The sequence below is a fragment of the Psammomys obesus genome, unplaced genomic scaffold, assembly GCF_907164565.1.
Source record: "Psammomys obesus unplaced genomic scaffold, mPsaObe1.curated_primary_1811, whole genome shotgun sequence".
Classification (NCBI taxonomy): Eukaryota; Metazoa; Chordata; class Mammalia; order Rodentia; family Muridae; genus Psammomys; species Psammomys obesus.
Window position 1 is genome coordinate 21,277,165 of NW_026596051.1, and position 18,183 is coordinate 21,295,347.

General features: G+C 45.2%; 1 protein-coding gene across 1 annotated transcript; it reads left to right on the top strand.

The window, feature by feature from the left end:
- The first annotated feature begins 44 nt into the window (after positions 1-44).
- Positions 45-15,013, top strand: Lyar (Ly1 antibody reactive). The gene is made up of 9 exons (XM_055624292.1): positions 45-187; positions 3,785-3,955; positions 4,659-4,773; positions 7,086-7,193; positions 7,282-7,365; positions 11,020-11,425; positions 11,687-11,773; positions 13,973-14,058; positions 14,701-15,013. Exons 2-9 carry the CDS (start codon positions 3,834-3,836, stop codon positions 14,833-14,835), a joined length of 1,143 nt encoding a protein of 380 aa, XP_055480267.1. The 5' UTR covers positions 45-187; positions 3,785-3,833; the 3' UTR covers positions 14,836-15,013.
- The last annotated feature ends 3,170 nt before the right edge of the window (positions 15,014-18,183 follow it).

The following is an 18,183-nucleotide window of genomic DNA, read 5'->3' on the forward strand; positions in this document are numbered from 1 at the left end:
GACTTCCGGCGCCGTCACTTCCGTCTCGGGGGCGTGGCCGCGACGCGCGTGCGCTTTGGAGCGCGACGGCCGGGAGTGTGTTCTACGCGGGATAGCTGGGTGAGCTGGTGTCGGCGCTTCGCTGGACTGCTGCAGCTCCACGTGCTCCTAGCGGCCGGTTGAGACCGTTAGCGGAGTCTACTGGGAGGTAAGGGTGGTTTGGATCCCCGGACCTGGAGGGAGGGAGATGGCAGCATGGCCGCCTTCCTTGTTGACCCGCTCGCGGGCAAAACCTGGAGTTCTGAGCTCTAAGAGACATTCCGTCCCGTTTTTTAGTCGGAGAGGCCTTTGGGGCCAGCCAGATAGCATGGTTGGTCCCCACCTTACAGGGCTTCAGACCTGCTGGCTGATGGGAAGAAAGCTTTTCTCTGAGTCTCGAGAACTAGGTCCTGAGGAGCGGTCTGAGGGTCCCTGGAGTTCAGAGTACCAAAGAGCTAAGAAGTGAGTGCGAATCTCCAATCTCCAACTAGATACAAGCTACTTAACTCTGTTGTACCCGGCTCTACATCTGTCCAAAAGGGATACTAGAGAACCTAACTTGGTGTATATGTGTGAAGATTATAGGGGCAAAGGGCTTGGCATGTAGTAGCTACTCAGCAAATGTCAGAATTTTCCTGAAGCACCTACCTCCTGAGAGATAAGAGTTAAGAGAAATAAGAGGGTTGTGTGTGCCTACAAACCTGGCTTCTGGCCTTTGAGGTCCTAGGACACGGAGCCTGTTCAAATTGTGTCAGGCGTCTGGTGACTACCATAGTGCCTAACATGTAAGTCAAATGAGGCTGGGGTGGGGAGGCTCGATCTGCAAAGCAGAGGCATGGCTTGGATTCTTTGAGGTTCATTGGAAGCTGGTGCCCACTCATGGTCTTCCTCCAGGTCCCGGGAGGGTGGAGGTGTGTGCTTGTCTTTACTTCTCTTGCACTGCAGCTGTGATTTCTGGGAATTCTCTTGGAAGAGTCTTGTGTCTAGTTATGGTGGGCTGAATCATAGATGGGGAGAACTTGAAGTTTAAAGGGAGCAGTGGCTTGCTCCCTGGATCTTGTGCTGGAGTTGCCAGCCTGTCCTTTAAGATGTGCTGTTTTTGGGGTAAATATAGTCAGTGTGTGTGCATTAGTTAAGAGTATGCTAAGAATAGAGAGATAGTGCAGTCTGTAAAATGTTTGCCACGCAAGCATGAGGATCAGAATTCTCATGCCCTGAGAATTAAAAAGCAAGGTGTGGTGATAGATCCCTGTGGCTCACTCACTAGTCAGCTCACCTGATCTAATCAGCAACTCCCAGTGAGAGAGATGGTAGGGGGCCAGAGACATGGCTCAATGATTAAGAGTACCTGCTGCTCTTCCAGAGAACCTGGGTTCAATTCCCAGCACCCAGAATCCAAGAGATCTGATGCCTTCTTCTGACCTCTGAATACTGGGCATACACATAGACACAAAACATTTATAGACTCAATAAAGTGAATTTCTAGAAAAGAGAAGGTAGGTGACTTCTGAGGCTGATCTCTGGCCTCCCCAAGTTGTTCTTGGTTGAGTGTTTATCACAGCAGAGTAAACCTAACAGGACATTGCTATCTTCACTTAGCCTGGGATTCTGTTTCATATTTTGTGGCCTTCACACTCCTGATGCTGTTAAGCCTAGAGAAAGACTTGGACCCTGCTGGATGGTCAGTCGAGCTGGCCTTTGTGATTCCGAGCCTTACTGTTGTTTGTAGCATGTACTCTTAAATGAAAGGTATTTTCCTGGGTTGGATGTGCTGTACAGCCAAGGTGACCCTGGGTCTGGATTGTCCCACCCTGGATCTGAATAAGCTCCTTACAAATCTTATCTCATTGGCCAAGCAGGTGAACAAACTGTTACCCATTTCATGTCCAATAAATAGATAGAAAATGAGTTAAGCATGGCTCCAGACTGATGTTTCCCTTGGACATATGACCTGATTCCAATCTTCTTCTGAGTTAGTTTCACACTGTGCCTTGGGGACCTGTTTTTCATAGATGCTATGAGCATATTTTTGCCATGCCACTTCTGTCACTTCCTGTATCTTTTTTCCAGTGTCCTTCTTGGGCTTTACTTCTGGTCTTTCCTGAGAACAGACCCTGTGGTTCTCAAGGTTTGTGGAAGTCTGTTCTCTGCTCTCCTGCTTGACCAGAAACAGCAGTCCTCAGTGGCTGAGGTTGAAAAGCTCTAAGTCATGTCTAAGTTGAGGGTTATTATCTTCATCATCCTCGTTGTGGAAGTGCTTTCTAAGTTTTCAGAGGATCCTTTAGCTAATTGTAGCAGCTATTGGCTGTGTTACCATGGCAGTCCATTTCTTGGTATCTAATCAGTGACTTTTCTCTTATTCTTACGTAAGTGTGTAAGAATGTCCAGACTAGGTGGCAGTTGGCTCTTGTTCCTGTTTTCACACTTGCAGCAGAACTGCTGGTCTTGCTGCCTGGCATTTATTCACCTCCATCTGCCTTGTGCAAAATGATAGGGAGCATCTCCAAAGCCAGGCTGTGGTAGACATTAAGCATGGTCCCAGTTCCCTGAGGTGTGACACAAGTCCTTAAAAACAACAACAACAAAACAGGCTAGACAACAATACTTGCAGGGTCTAGAATGGTCCTGTCTGCCTCAGTCTTCCTTTGGTGCCAGACTATAGCTGCCCACATGCCTTCCCTTGCTAATTAGCTCTGTTCACAGGCTGAGGAGGAAGGCACAGGGCATTGGTGTCAAGGACCTGTGGTTTGTATCTAAGATGAACCAGTGTCCAGCAGTGCTTCCACAGGGCAGGAGGCCCTTGTAGCAGGATGGATATTTCCATTCAGAGCTCAGTGGAAGAAAACAGTCCTTGCTTTGGTGTAATCTCACTGGCTTGTGTCAAAAGGTAATTTGTACTTGAATTCTCTGTAAACCAAGCGCAGCTGAGGAGTTCTTACATGAAGCAGAGAAGCAAATCCTGTGTGTTTACTTGATGCCCACCATTCCTCTCATACTGAGGAAGAGGGTGCTGGGTTAACAACTCTCAGTATTTGGGCTGAATGAAGCCCATTTTATAAGAACAGCACTGCTCTCAGAGTCCGATGATTAAAAGCCTATGTAAGCATGGAAAGTTACTGTGGCATTGGTAACACTTAAGGAATCTGTTTGCAGAGTACAGTAGCATACATGCAACATGAAGTGGCTATGTGTGAGCAGATGCCCCTCCATGCAGTGTGCACCTTGGGAGGCTGGCATACCTGGGTTTGCGAGCTCCTTTGATAGGTTCCTTCTCTTCCTCCCTGGCATGCATACACCCTACTGAAATATGTTTGTTTGTCCTTGTCCACTGAGGCCAGGAGGATGTCTTCATTTTAACACTTGTGACTCCTTCATTGTGCATGTAGGAACTATTTTTTAGTCTTCATTGGAATTCACACCTACACTGTGCTGCTGGCTACCACTTTGATTTTGTATATTTTAGGCTGCTTAAAGACATCAGTGCTGCCAATCTTCCAGGTTTTATGCCGTCCTGGGCAAGTTTCTTACTTTCTGTGCCTCTGTGGCTTCATAGAGATGTTGAGCCATGATATTCTAGCTTGTGCTAGGGCTCAGTACATTAGCATGTGAACATAGCTCCTGGCTTCAGCTGTTTTTTCTGCCTTTGGTGGTATGTTACTTCTCAGATTAGTGATAAGCTTTGAGCCTGCTCTTTTATTATGGAATTCATTTATTGGGAGGAGTTTCGGCTTATTATAATTATCTTCATCTTGTTTTGTTTTTTTAGGGCAAGAGTACAAACCTGTCTCAAAGAATATTTAATCATTTAACCAAAAATGGTATTTTTTACATGCAATGCATGTGGTGAATCAGTGAAGAAAATACAGGTGGAAAAGCACGTGTCTGTCTGCAGAAACTGTGAATGTCTTTCTTGCATTGACTGTGGGAAAGATTTCTGGTAAGTTCTGATAATTCCTGAAGATCCAGGTATAGATCCAGGCCCCACAAAGCTTGGAGAAATAGAGGAGCAAAATGAGGGCAGTGACTTAAGAATGAAAGCTTATGGTCTGTTGACGACACTTGGTGTGACTCTTCAAGGGAGTGCCATTTCATTTTAAGGACTTGTTAAAAAGGAGACCAAAGGAATAAGATTCTGTTAGTTAGAGAATTTGGGGCTAGCAAGGTGACTCAGTGGGTTTAAAACATATACCCTACCAGCTTGACCACCTAAGTTCCATCCCTAGGACCCAAGGTAGAAGAGAGAACTGACTCCCCCGGTTGTCCTTGCACCTCCACGTATACTCGTTGGCAGTTAGCATGCACACATACACACACAATTTGGGGGGCATATAGTTGAAGGGAATATGGGTTAGTGGCAGAGCTTTTATCTGGTATGTGTGAAGCCCAATTCCCAGCACCATCAAAAAAAAAAAAAAATTGTTTTTAGTGAAAGTTTGGATTGCTCCGCTTTCTAGCTGACATTTACTTTGTTGTCATTTTGTCAGAGCCCAAAAGCAACAAATAAGCAGAAAAAAAGAAGTTAAGAATTAGGCTGTTTGTGCAGTTGACCAGGTGTGGAAAGTAAAAAACAAATTACTGTGCTGTTTTTGAGAGCCACTAGCATGGTGTCAGCCTAGTAATGAACCCTGGTCCCTCTGCAGGGGTGATGACTACAAAAGCCATGTGAAGTGCATCAGTGAAGGTGAGAAGTATGGAGGCAAAGGCTATGAAGCCAAGACATACAAAGGTGATGCGAAACAGCAGGCGTGGATTCAGGTAAGGGTCTCCCATCCTATTGCTCATCCCACACCTGCTTCCTTCTGGGGCTTCAGTGATTGTGTCCCAGAGGCAGCACTCCTTAGGGTAGAGCAGAAGTGTCAGCACATGGTGAGAAGATAAAACTGTGGTGCATTTATCTGTGGCTCCTGTTTTTTACAGATTGGGGGTTCCTTCTGTCTCTTGGCTATAAAACAAAATCGAGGTATATACAGGTACACCCCCAGTGGTAGAGGTCTTACAGCTTAAGACATATCAGTCTGTCACATCTGAACAAAGTAGACATTTTCACAAATGTAAGAACTTTCTAGTGAAAAAATGTACTATAGAGGAATTTTAATTCAGAACATGGCTGCTTGGGCAAGAGATTCAGCTGGAATACAAACACGCCTTTAATCCAGAAGACAGGCAAGCAGATCTGAGTTCAAGGCCAGCTAGTATAGAACAAGTATCAAGTAAAGAAAAGCTTAGGTCCAGGCGTAGTGGTACATGCCTTTAATCCCAAACAATGAAGGTAAAGTTAGTTTGTAGAAGGAAACACCCATGTTTGAAAGTGATATCTAATTGAGTGGCAGAAAAAGTGACAAATCAGAGAGAGATTTGACAGACTAGGATATGTTCAACTGTCACAGGAAGAGAGAGGAAAGGGAATCTACTGAAGGGGCAATGCAGAGAGAGAGAAGAGGAAGTTTACTGGGGAAGCTTTACAGAGAGAGGTTGAAGGCAGAACAAGCCAGGAATGAGGAGCCAGATTGGATATGTCAGCTGGGAGAGGAGTTTGAGCCAGAACAGCTGAGTTGAGCCAGTCAGCCCAGAGCTCAGAAAGAACAAGAAAGGGTGAGCTTATTAAGCAGTAGGTGTCAGAGGCTGAAGACATTCTAGGCCTAGGTTTTGATTGTGCGGAGGCTAGAAGCTTCCAGGACTAGGCCTATGTTAGCAGGCAGAGGCAATAAGCATCGAAGACAACTGAAGCAGGACAGTAAAAGTTCCTTTTACAGTGTACAAAAGCAGTGAGCTCCAGTTTGAAACAAAGGAAAATGGGTGGACAAATGTCACCTTTGTGGAGATGGCATTTTCCTAAAAATCAGGTTAGTAGTTCCTTATTGAATGGCAGAGTGAGTGTGAACTTGAAGTGTTGGCTCTCTCTAAAGATGCACACTCTGGCCATGACCCTCATGAAGGACTTTGCAGTAAGTTACCCTGTTGAGGACCACTTGAGAAGCTGCAGAAACCTTTATCTTTAAGTTTGTGTGTGATGCTGGCAAGATGGACCAGCTAGGGTACAGATGCTGTCACCTCCATATAAACACTATTGGGAAAAGTATTTGTATGGTATCCAGATGACCCTTAATGTTGTTTGTCAGGTGTTGTGTATAAGAAACTATTACCAGATCAGATATCTTGAAGGAATTTTTTTCCTTTGAGGCTTTATAGTTTAACTTTTAAAATTTAGGTCTTTGATTCATTTTGAACTATTTTCTGTATAACAAGGAAAGAGTCCGGTGTCCATGTGAGGATCCACTAGTCCCAGCTTGTTGAAAAGGGGGTTCATTCTTCCATGGACTGTTGTTGACATCCTGTCAAAAACCCTTTGACCACATCCTTGGGGGCATATTCCTTCCTTGTCCTTTTCCAGTGGTCTTTGTGGCAATACTGCACTTTTGGGATCATTGTTAGTTTTGTAGTGAGTTGTGAAATTTAAGAAACTTATTTTTCAAGATTGTTTTTGTCATTTGGAGACCCTCAGGGTTCCATGTGAATTAGACCAAACAACTGGACTTTGCCAGGGCTTTCGGGTCATCTTGATGTTGTCTTGGTCCATGCGATTAATACTGTCTTTCATTCTTGTAACAGTGTTTAGTGCACAATTCCTTCACCTCTTTGGTCATGGCTTTTTATGTTGTATTGCAAATAGGATTCTCCTAATGTTCAAGTTTGAATTGTTTTTTGTTGGTGTATAAAAATGCAACTTGCGTTTCAAGAGTTGATTGTGCTGCTGAATGAGTTGTTAATTCTAACTGGCTGCACGAACCCTGCTGAGTTTTCTACGTGGGGGACATGTTCCCTCAAGGCATACCTGTACACCTGTGACCTGATTTTGTCCCTTCTGTTAAGGAAGCATTAACTTTTTTCCCCCTTGCTTAGCTGCTTTGGCCAGGACTGTGTTGAATATTAGGATATTTGTCATTACACATAGGTGTAAATAGAGAATCTTGGCTAAAGAATGTGAGAGCCCTCTGGCCAAGCCAAGGGCATGAGTTGGGCTTTATGTAATTATGTCATTTGTTTATTTTCTTCTTTTTCTAAAATAGAAAATTAATGAATTAATAAAGAAGCCCAACGTCAGCCCCAAGGTGCGAGAACTTTTACAGCAAATTAGTGCTTTTGACAATGTTCCCAGAAAAAAGGCAAAGTTTCAGGTATGAATTTAAATGATATTGCCAAATCAGGGTGTGGCCCATCAAGTGACCTCTCAGAGGGGACAGCGGCTTTCTCTTGTGTCTACAGAACTGGATGAGGAACAGCCTGAAGGTGCACAGCGACTCTGTTCTGGAGCAGGTGTGGAGCATCTTCTCTGAAGCATCTAGCAGTGTGAGTCCACTCCACTTTTCAATTGCAGTGTGACAAACAATTGGGAATAACGAAGTGCAGTTCCGTGTATGGAGGTCAAGATGGCGTTTTCAAAGAACTTCCTTCTCTCTCTTTGGTGGGCAGGATGGAGCTGGGAGCACCTGTTGTGCAGACCCAGCCATTCATTCTACATGCTTGGCATTAGGACCAGTTTTTGTGGCATGAGGCCAGTTTTTTTGCACAGCAGTGAGGCCGAGTGCATGGGAGTGGTCCAGGATTTGATGTCTGGCTGATCTGCTTCTGGCCTTTGTTTTGCTTTGTGTGTGTGGTCATAGCCACATTAGCCTCTGAGCTTCCACTTCCTAATCTAATATCCATGCTACTGTACACTTTGTATTTATTCCTTAGAGCAGATCATAAGTATCTCAGGAGTGGCTTGGTGTCATGAAGGAAGTTTAAACAGGCTCAGGGCATCGTAGCTGAGTGGTCTTTCAGTCAACAGTGAGGGTCCCCAGATCGCCTGCATATTGTAGCATTGTGTATATCTAATGGGTGTTCAGTCATCCTGCTTCTGTTACAGGGAGAGCTTGTGAACCATTAGCCACCTGTTGGTCAAAGTGATTGCATAGAGATCTCCCTGGTGTAGTAGGAGCAGGACTTGGCTTGCTATTCTTTACCCAAGTTGTTATGGTTCCATTGTTAATGTACAGCTGTCCACTTACATCCTGTTCGGGAACTTTGTTCAGCCATTTGAGAACAGAGGATGCTCTGGCTAGTCCTGCTCTAGTCAGAAGTCCAGAATGCAAAACAAAGCGCTTGCCGCGCAAAGCATGAGGACCTGGCTTTGGATCCCCAGTGCTCTCATACAAGCTTGGCATGGCCATGCTTGTCTGTCACCCCAGCGATGAGGAGGCAGAAACAAGTGGATCCCAACCTGTCTGGCCTAATTAAAAAGCCCTAGGTTCTGTCAGAGACCCTGTCTCAAAAAATAAGATGGAAAGTACAAAAAAGACAGCTGATGTTGACCTTCTGGCTTCCACACATGTATACACAAACAAGTATACCAGTATAAGTGCCCACACAAAAAAGAAAAGCTAGTGTGAACAGCAAAAGGAAATTTACCTTTGTGGTATATCTTGTACTTGTTTCTCCATAGTACACAGATTGAACCATGAAATCTTAAAACCATTTTATCATTTAATTGACATGACTGTTACCCATAATTTTAAAAGGTGATTTCTATTATTTTCACAAAAAAAAATTGAAGATTTGAAATTGCTTAGTTCAACTGCAGCGTATTGATTTTTTTCTAGTTCTTTTGAGTCTTTAAACTTATCAATAGAGGGAAATGAGCAGTCAGCTCCTGCTGTGCTCCAACAGCTCAGACGTGGCTGCAGTAAGTAAGGAATAAATAAAAAGCATATGATAGCAGCCCTTGTACTTCTGCCTGGGGACGTCTACACAGAAATGGGCCTCTGGCTTGGTTTAGCCTTGACTTGGACATATCGTCCTGTACCTGCAGGCATGGTCGGGGTGGGCCTCTCTATTTCCGACAGACAGCTTCTCTCCATGTCAGTTAGCAGGGGTGCCCTGGGTACGGCCCTCATCAGGTGATGTGCCTGTCCTAGTGGAGTTGAGTGTGGCGGAAGCAGATAACAGCAGATGAAGGGTTACAGATTAGGCCGGGTCTTAGTGCTGTGAAGAGCAAAAGGCAGTGGGCAGAGAGGAAAGGGGGGTGGGCTGTTCTACAGCGAAGGCCATGCTTCAGGTAAGGCATCACTAGGGAGCAGGGAATGGAAGTGGGAAGAACTGAGTCTTTAAGAACTGCTGTGTGCCTTCCATCCTGCAGCCATGAGCTAGTTGAAGACCAGCTGGAGACTGTCTAAGCTTAGGAGAAGGGAATTTGAAAGCTGGCACTCAGTGGTCATATGTTACTGCTTGGGGATTGAATGTCCTCAAGGGCCCATGTCTTGAAGGCTCATCATCAGCTTCTGGCACTGTTGGGAGTTTTGGAGCTATTAGCAAGTGGGTCCTGGTTGGAGGAAGTTAGGACACTGAGGACTTGCCTTTGAGGGGGTGTTGAGACAGCCCCTTGTTCTCTTTGTTTCTAATTCACGACATGAATGGTTTACCCTGCCACACCCCTTGCCTGAGACCCAAAGCATTTCAGTCTTAGATAGGAACCTTCAGATTTATCAGCCAAGATAAATGTTCTGTAAGCTAGTCACCTCATGTATTCATTATGGCAATCCGGAGGTGGCTAGTTAGTACATTGTAATAATTTAACAGAAGACAGTAGGAAAAGCCTTCCGTTCTTCCTCCTGGGTCTGTTTCTGGGTTCACACTAAGCCTTTTTTTCCCAGGAGCCTTGTCAGCTTCATAGAAATCCTCCACAGTTTAGTTTGTCTGCTTTCCGATGCTGTCCTCCAAGCAACAAGTGGTAAGGTCTGAGTTTGTGCTCCAAGTGAAGGCTGGTTTGCCTTCAGTTGGCATTGCAGAGAGGACTAAGTAACTTGTCCCATGTCATCTGAAAGTGACCAAGTTGTGGAACTTGCTGTCATGCTTGTGGATGCCTTAACCCAGGCTTTTTCTAGCACCTGGAGCAGCCTTATTCCTCCCTCTGCAGAGGGGACTTACAGGCGGTTCAGTACTCTGTTCTGATACATCTGGAGAAATCAGTACAGTAACAATATAGCAAGGAGGGGGAACTGTCTGCATGGGACCGGGTACCCAGTTTCAGTAAGTACAGAAGTAGGCAGAAAATATGCTTCAGCACAGTGCATGCAGTGCGTTTGTCTGTTTTCTGTGGCTACAACAATTTTAAGCTGGGTACTTGCTAAAGAAAAGGCTTGGAGGGTTGAAAGTCTAAGATCAGGTGGTCTCGTTTGTTCAGCTTCTGGCAAACAGTGTTGTAATGGGAACATTTTGGGAAGCAATGACATGGTTGGCAGGAAGCTAACAAGGTCTGAGGTAGGTTTGATCTTAATTCACTGGGGGCAGCATCCCTGATGATCTAACCCCTATTGGCCCTCCATCTTGAAGGTTCTGCCAGTTGAAGCCAGCCTGCAGTGCCTTGCTTGTAAGTGCCTGCAGGAAGTACTCAGACCCATCAGATTCTCCTCCTCATTCTTTACACTGGCAGTTGTGACTGTTCTGAGGGTGGCCATCTCACCTGGAGAAGGGTAAAGTGACAGCACCTCTGTCTGTACTTGTTTTCTTTAGAACACTTCACCTGCATCAAGTCTTCTGTACTACACACAGGGCATACCTTTCTCATGTTACCATATGTTAGCTGTCCATGGAGTTGCATCATGCCTTGTCCTACAGATGAAACAGTAGCTCCCGAGCACCTGCTAGCAGTGGAACTGGATCTTGAGCCCAGAGCTGCAGATGTGCAGCTCCCTGACTTTCCCACACCTGGCTACTCTTTCTTTATCCATATAAAGGGTGACAGTGAGCTGGAATTCGGCTTGCTTCATTTCACCCTTTAATATCATGAGAACAGGTTCCAGAATGGGGTATGTGCTTAGAGGTGTTTTGTTGTTGCTGGTGGTGGTTTTGTATTTGTATTGCTGAATTTTAGTTGTTAGGTGTCACAATCATAAACAGTATAATGTGAACAATGGGCGTGGCCAGACCAGGCACTTAGATGATTCCTGTTTTTTACTTCATAAGGAGCAAGATCAGCAGCTACCCAGCCACACAACCAAGCCACATGCAGAGATCCCCACTAAGGTTCCATCTGCGAAAACAAATGGCACCACAGAGGAGCAAACAGAGGCAAAGAAGAATAAAAGAGAAAGGAAGGAGGAACGACAGAAGAACAGGAAGAAAGAGAAGAAAGAGCTAAAGTTAGAAAACCACCAGGAAAACCTGGGGGGCCAGAAGCCAAAGAAGCGCAAAAAGGGCCAGGAGGCTGGTGGGGAGGAAACCACCGAGGCCAATGGCCCGTCAGAGAAGAAAGCCCGAGGTAGGCAGGCCTCAGAAGAGGGAACAGACAGAAATGGAGTTTCCGAGGAGGATGCTGAAGGGGTCCAGGCCAAGACAGCAGGAAAACGGAAGCGGCAAAAGCACTTGGAAGGTATGTGCCCAACCTGCACATTAGGTTCTCTGTGACTGTGAGTTCTGGGTACAGAGAAATGTGTTAGGCCTTAACATTATTGACCAAGCAGGGAGAAGAGCAGAAGCTCTGGGGAGTCCACCTAACCTCACCTCTCAGCCTTCTATTGCTCATCATCAGCCAGCTTGATGCCAGATCTTGCAGAGTGAGGTGTGAGAAGGAGCTGATGCCAAGCCAGGCTTCTGTGAGTGGTAGCAACTAAAACTTTTGCTTCTCTAACAGTTGAGTCCGATAACAAGAAGAAAAAGATGAAGTTGACAGGACAGCCTGAGGAGGGAGAGCCCAAGGACTATGAGGCTCCATCGAAAGGTACCACCCCCTGTGTTTACTCTGAGTGGGTAGGGAAGAGATGCTCCTTGCCAGAGGTGGGCCAAGGGCTTCCTTGCAATGCCATGCCCATCAGAGGCACAGCCAAGAATTTTAAAGTTAACCCAGTGCTTCAGGCCTGTTGGTTAGTGCCATAATGCCTCCATCATCCATAAGAAGAAGGAGGGGAGGGGATTGGATTGAAAATACCTAGAAATGTTGGACAGCATTTCACTACTGTATCAAATATCTGAGATGATCAAACTATAAAATCAATCAATTTTGGCTCATGGTCACTAGGCCCTGTTGATTTGGGGCCTGTGGAAAGGCCCTGCTATTCAAAAGGCCTAATGGGTCCCACAATCTCTTAAAGGTCACATCTGCAATGACCCAAATCCTTATTAGTGTTCCACCTTGTCAAGGGTTTCTATACTTCCTAGTGGCACCAAGCTTGGTCCCAGCCTTTAGAGGCACTCCAGTTCCAAACAGTAGCAATATATTGCCACTGGAATTGACAGTGAGCCCAGTGTGGTTTTGCAAGGCTTGTTCCCTTTCCACCTTCCCCACCTGTCTCGTCTAGCTTCTTGTCCTATAGAGATGTCCTGAGGTCCAGGCACTTGTAGCTGTTCTCTCTCTGCCTTTGGGTCTGTTTCTGGTATCTCTTTCCATGGCCACCTCCCAAGACCTTAGGGCTCCCCTTAAATACCACCTTTTAACACAGAGCTCCTGCATCATGAAGCGGGAAGTGTGGACTCCTGCCCTCTCCTCCTGCCAGCAGAAATAAACCAAGATGGGAGTTACAGCTGTGGTTGAAGGCTCAGCAACTGGTCAAGCTCAGTCAGATCTCTTGAAGCCTCTGTCTGAATTTGTTGACCAAAGGCTTTTAAAGATTAAGTTGTTTATTTTCTTGGCTTTTTGTCCCTCCCTTTTCTGGTTGGATTTGGGTTTTTGTTTTCCCACTATTGTAATTTGAGATTTCTTTATATATCATATGTGTGTTATACATACATATTTTTTTGTTTTGTTTTCAAGACAGGGTTTCTCTGTATATCCCAGGCTGATCTTGAACCTTTCTCTGCCTCCTGAGTGCTGGAATTAGAGATGTGTGTCACTACATCTAGCTACTTCATTCCCCACCTCTGACTAAGGCTTGAATGGGACCTTGAACGGGACCTTGCCTGTGCTAAGCAAACGGTCCATCACTGAGCTTTGTCCAAGGCCTCTTTTACTATTTGGGGACAAAAGTATCAATGTGGTTGTCGGGGCTGGCTTTGATCTTACTCTGTGTGCCAGGCTAGCTGGCCTTGAATGTATGATCCTCCTACCTAGACGCCAAGTAGTTGGGATTACAGGCCTTTGACCCACAGCATGCTTCCTGATTTCCTGGCTTTCTCTCCAGACCTTAAGGTGGGGTATTCCTGCTGCCAGGTAGATGTGAAGGAAGTCCAAGTTCCCTGCCCCTTTTCAGTGCCAGGCAGGTTGCCCCCTGTGGACTCTGCTGTCACTACAGCCTAGCAGCTTCTTACTCATTACCTACTGTCATTGAAGAAAGTTCAGATTTCTTGTTCATCTTTGACAGTGTCTTCTGCCACAGCCTTTGGAAAGCCGGATTCTGCCCTCAACTTGACCTTGGCCAGCAATGGTTGAACACAGGCTTTGGCACTAGCCTGGAGTTAGTGGTTGTACTGTTAGAGTTGCTGGCCGGCCAAGCACCTTTCTTTGCTCCTTCGCTGAATCTGCAGGTACAGGCTGCTCTGGCTTGTACCTGTTGGTCTTCCAGGTCACTGACTTCTCAGCTTTAAATCAATGGAACAGAAAAGCCTGTCCTATGGCAGATCCTGAGACACCGCCAGTCTGGCTTGCCACCTTCCCACATTGCCTTAGGTTTGCAGAGCCTCAGTTAGAGTCGGGCCTGCAGAAAAAGCAGGAGCAGGCTGTGCTGTTCAGGTGCTTCTACAACCCACGGTCTCTTTGACCCAGCTCAGTGTGTCTTTTGGTCCTTTCTCCTTTGAGGCTCTCTGAAGGACAGTGCTTGTGAGGCCTATCTGTCCTCCCTGAGTTCAGTGTTCCGAAGGATCCCCTGTGCCTGGAAGCCCCTGTTACTGGGCTAGTGAAGAACTTGGCATCTTGTTCATGGGAGAGTCATGTCATTTCCCAGGAAGCAGACAACTGTGCAGACTTTTTTTTTTTTTTGCATTATAGGTAAATTCAACTGGAAGGGTACCATTAAAGCTGTTCTTAAACAGTCCCCAGACAACGAGATATCAATCAAGAAGTTAAAGAAAAAGGTATGTCCTGTAGCAAAATGAGGCCTGAAACAACTGGGGAGGGGTTGTTTTTATGTAGATGTATGTTGTTTAACCTGAAACTCTGAGAGAGTCAGATATTTCCAGAGCTGCTCACATGGCCCTTTAGTGGTGTGCCACTGGAACAAGCCCATCTTGTTGCCAAGCCAGGGTAGCTTTCCAGTTCTGGACCTGTCTAAAGACTGCGTTGCCAACAGTTGATTATACTGGAAATGACCCAAATGATCTTTGCATGCACTTTGCTCTCCTTTGTGGATATAATTAGCTGCTGATGCTTTTTCCAAGGAAAGTTTTATTGTGTGTGTGTGTCCACACGTACAGAAGTTCTCTCTTTCCACCATGTGGGCCCTAGGGATTGAACCTAAGTCATCAGGCTAGAAAGTCCCTTTACAATTGAGCCATCTTACGTACCTGGGCAGCTGCTTGCCTTTACAAGGAGAGCATGCTTGTGTCACCAACATCTAGGGGTCTTTTTTTTTTTTTTTTTTTTTTTTTTTTTGTAATGTTGGTCCAAATCTGGGCCTTTTTCTGTGTACTTCATCCTCACAGAAGGGTTTGACAGGTAGGGTTTCAGAACTCATTTGCAACATGGCCTCCCCACCTGACATCTTTCTCTTTGTAAAGGTTATAGCTCAGTACCACGCAGTGACAAGTGACCATCATATGTCGGAGGAGGAGCTCCTAGCCATCTTCAACAAGAAGATCAGCAAGAATCCCACCTTTAAGGTGCTGAAGGACAGAGTGAAGCTCCTGAAGTGAGCGCTCTGTTGCTTCGCACTCTTGTCTACTGACTGCTTCTTCTACTGTTTGTAAAATGTGTAATGAATTATAACAACCTGAACTTTTTGCTTTCTGAAACTGTGTTTTTAAGTTAAGGAAAAAATATATTTTTATTAAGACTTTTATGAAAAAATAAATATATTCTTGTCGAATTCTGCATTTGTGGTAACAAATTCTTATACTTTCAGAAAATACTGCAGGAAACTTTAGAATGTGCTAAGTATAGCAACACATAAGTTGATATATGTTGTTACGAAATGCTTAAAAATACAAGTTGGTTTAACATTTTCAGAAAAGAAAGTATATGTAATAGGCATCCCAGAAGCAGAAAGACACACATGGTATAAACTCACTTATAGGTGGATAATAGTCACATAATATAGGATAAACATACTAAAATCTGTACACCTGAAGAAGCTAAGTAATTTTACTTACTTAGACACTGCCTAATTTCACTCCATTAGACGCTGCCTAATGGAGCTGTGGTACGAATTCCTGAATTGTGGTGATTGGGATTATACCTGTGATGATCCTTGTTTAGCCAGGGATGACAATCTGTAGAGGAGGCATCTCTGTGGCAGGTTAGGTTAGCCCATGCAACCAGGTTGTCAGGATGACATTGAGAAGTATGGCCTGTGAGGGCTGTAAGCATAAGAAAGCCTACATCTCATCTCTGTTCCTGCTCTAGGGTTGGCTTGGTGCCTTCTGGTGATTATGCCAGTGGAGTCGTGTGCCACCTACTGAGAGTTGACATTTTACCCAAAAAAAAAAAAAAAAAAAAAAAAAAAACCTTAAGCCTTCAACAAGAATTACCCCTTTGTTATTCACTCATCTTTGGGGTGAAAAAAAGATGGAGACCAAAACAAGGGTGTGTGGCTAAAGGGATAAGACAAGGTAGAGTGACTTACTGGCTTAGGAAGACTTCCACTTAGTTCCTGGGCTGTGGTTGGGGACATTGTAGAGGAATTTTAAATTCTGACAAGAGATCAATCATATCCAAAGAGCTAGGACTGTGTGATCCGGCTGGAATACAAACATGCTTTTAATCCAGAAGACAGAGGCAAAGAAAAGCTTAGGTCCAGGTGTGATGGTACATGCCTTTAATCTCAAAAGGTCAGTAGAAGGAAGCATCCAAGTTTGAAAGGGATGTCTAATTGAGTGGCAGAAAAAGTGATGAATCAGAGAAAGATTTGACAGTATAGGATATGTCCAGCTCTCATGGGAAGACAAAGGAAAGGGAAGCTACTTAAGGGAGCAACACAGAGAATGGGGCAGTTTTACTGGGAGGGTTTTAAAAAGAAGTTGAGTGAGAGAACAGATATAGGTGAAGACAGGAGTCGGAGATTAGAAAAGATTATTAGAAATAATATGAGGCCAAACAGCAATTCAGAGGCCAAGAGAAAAGCCAGACTGAAAAAGTTAGCTGAGAGAGGAGAGAATAGCTGAGTTGAACCATTCAGCTATGAGCTCAGAAAGAACAAAAAAGGGTGATCTTATTAAGCAGTAAATCTCAGAGGCTGAAAACATTCTAGGCCTAGGTTAGATTGTATGGAACTGGAAGCTTCCAGGACTAGGCAGACAGATGCAATAAGACACCAATTGAAACAGCTGAATTAAAGTTCCTTTTACAAGACATGCCACTGTATACAGATGAATTGACTGGCTCTATGTCCTGGCTTGGTCCCTTAACATTAGTTCCTGGACCTCACCTCCCTCCTCTGTACAGTTTAGATGAAAAGGTCCCTTAAGGTTAGAATGAATGTGCTAAGTTAGTATCTCATGTATCTCATGCTAGACCTACATTTGATGGCTACTTTCTTTATTCTTGAGCTCAGAGAACCCTTAGACATTCTGGAAAGCAAAGGTTAAAGTGGAGATTGCCCCAGACTACCACACATAATGAGGGACAAAAGGCCTATGACTGCTGAGGTCAGCCTGAGACAACCTCTGTTCCAGGCCCCAGGGAGCAGAAGTGTACCCAATTGTCCACACACAATGGACTTATGCAAAGCAGCCCCAGGGGAGCCTCATAAAAATGTTCAAATGCTACAGTGTTTGACAGTGTGCAATCTCAATTCTATCAGCTATCTTTAAGGTAGTTTGTCAAATGTGTCAAAGTTAAACTATGCTATGCTCCAGTGGATTTCAGGTGGAACAGCTATCTCAGGTCCCAGAGGAGATTGGAACTCCTCAGGGAGGAAGAAGGAAGGCTGCTGATGTTGGTTTGGGCAGTTGGCATCATGGTGGGTAGTTGTCTGCTGGTCACTGTGGCCAGTGGAAAGGGGCTAGCCATGCAGGTGCCCCTAGGGTCTACCATTACAATACATCATCGTATGGTCCTTGCATAGTAGCTGTCACAGGTTTGGCAGCCACCTACCCGACTCAGACCCTCTTACACAAGCTCCTGTAAGAGCTCAGGCCTCCTGTTTGAATTCAATGTCAAGTCCAATAGTGCCACCTGCTGCCCATGCTTGGACTTATCTGCAGGGTCTGGAACCCAAGTGTCCCCCCCTCATCTGACAAACACCTATTCTGAAAAATCGATGATCTTAGTTTGATGCCTTATGGTTTGTTGTCTGTGTTTACTGTGTGGGTGGGTGTTTGGCTTGCATGTAAATTTGTGCGCCACGTGCATGCCAGGTTCCTGTGAAGGCTAGAAGAGGGTTTAGGATCTTCTGGAACTGGAATTAGAGATGGTTGTGAGCTGCCAAAATTGTGGGAGTTTAAACCTTTTTTCTCTGGAGGAGCAGCCAGTGCTTTGTTTGTTTGTTTGTTTGTTTGTTTTGTTTGTTTTTGTTTTTTGAGGCAGGGTTTCTCTGGAAAGCCCTGGCTTTCCTGGAATTCGCTCTGTAGACCAGGCTGGCCTCAAACTCAGAGATATGCCTGCCTTTGCCTCCCACATGTTGGGAGCAGCCAGTGCTCTTAACCACCGAGCTACCTCTCCAGTCTGCCTCATGATTTTTATAACTCTGGAATCTGTCAACGGCGTATCAGTAATTTTCCATCATGCCACTTAAGAAGGATTTGGGGGCAGATGGGCTTTGTCAACTTAGCAGAGATGAAGATGTGTGGGTGTTTCATGCTGGGACCTCTTCATTATTGAGCACGTTGTGAACTCTGGTAAGAAATAGGCTCGGAAACGTGAGTGGGGACTGCTGAGGATAGAGCCACCTTCGCCTCTGTGGCCAGACTAGAGTAACCAGGCTCAAGCTCATGCAGGAGCCGGAACACGAACGGTAGGCAGCAGAGAGCCATTTAAATGGGAAAAGCTGAGAATTACAAAATTGCTGGCTTTTCTTGAACAGGGTTGGTGGAAACTTCAGAGGA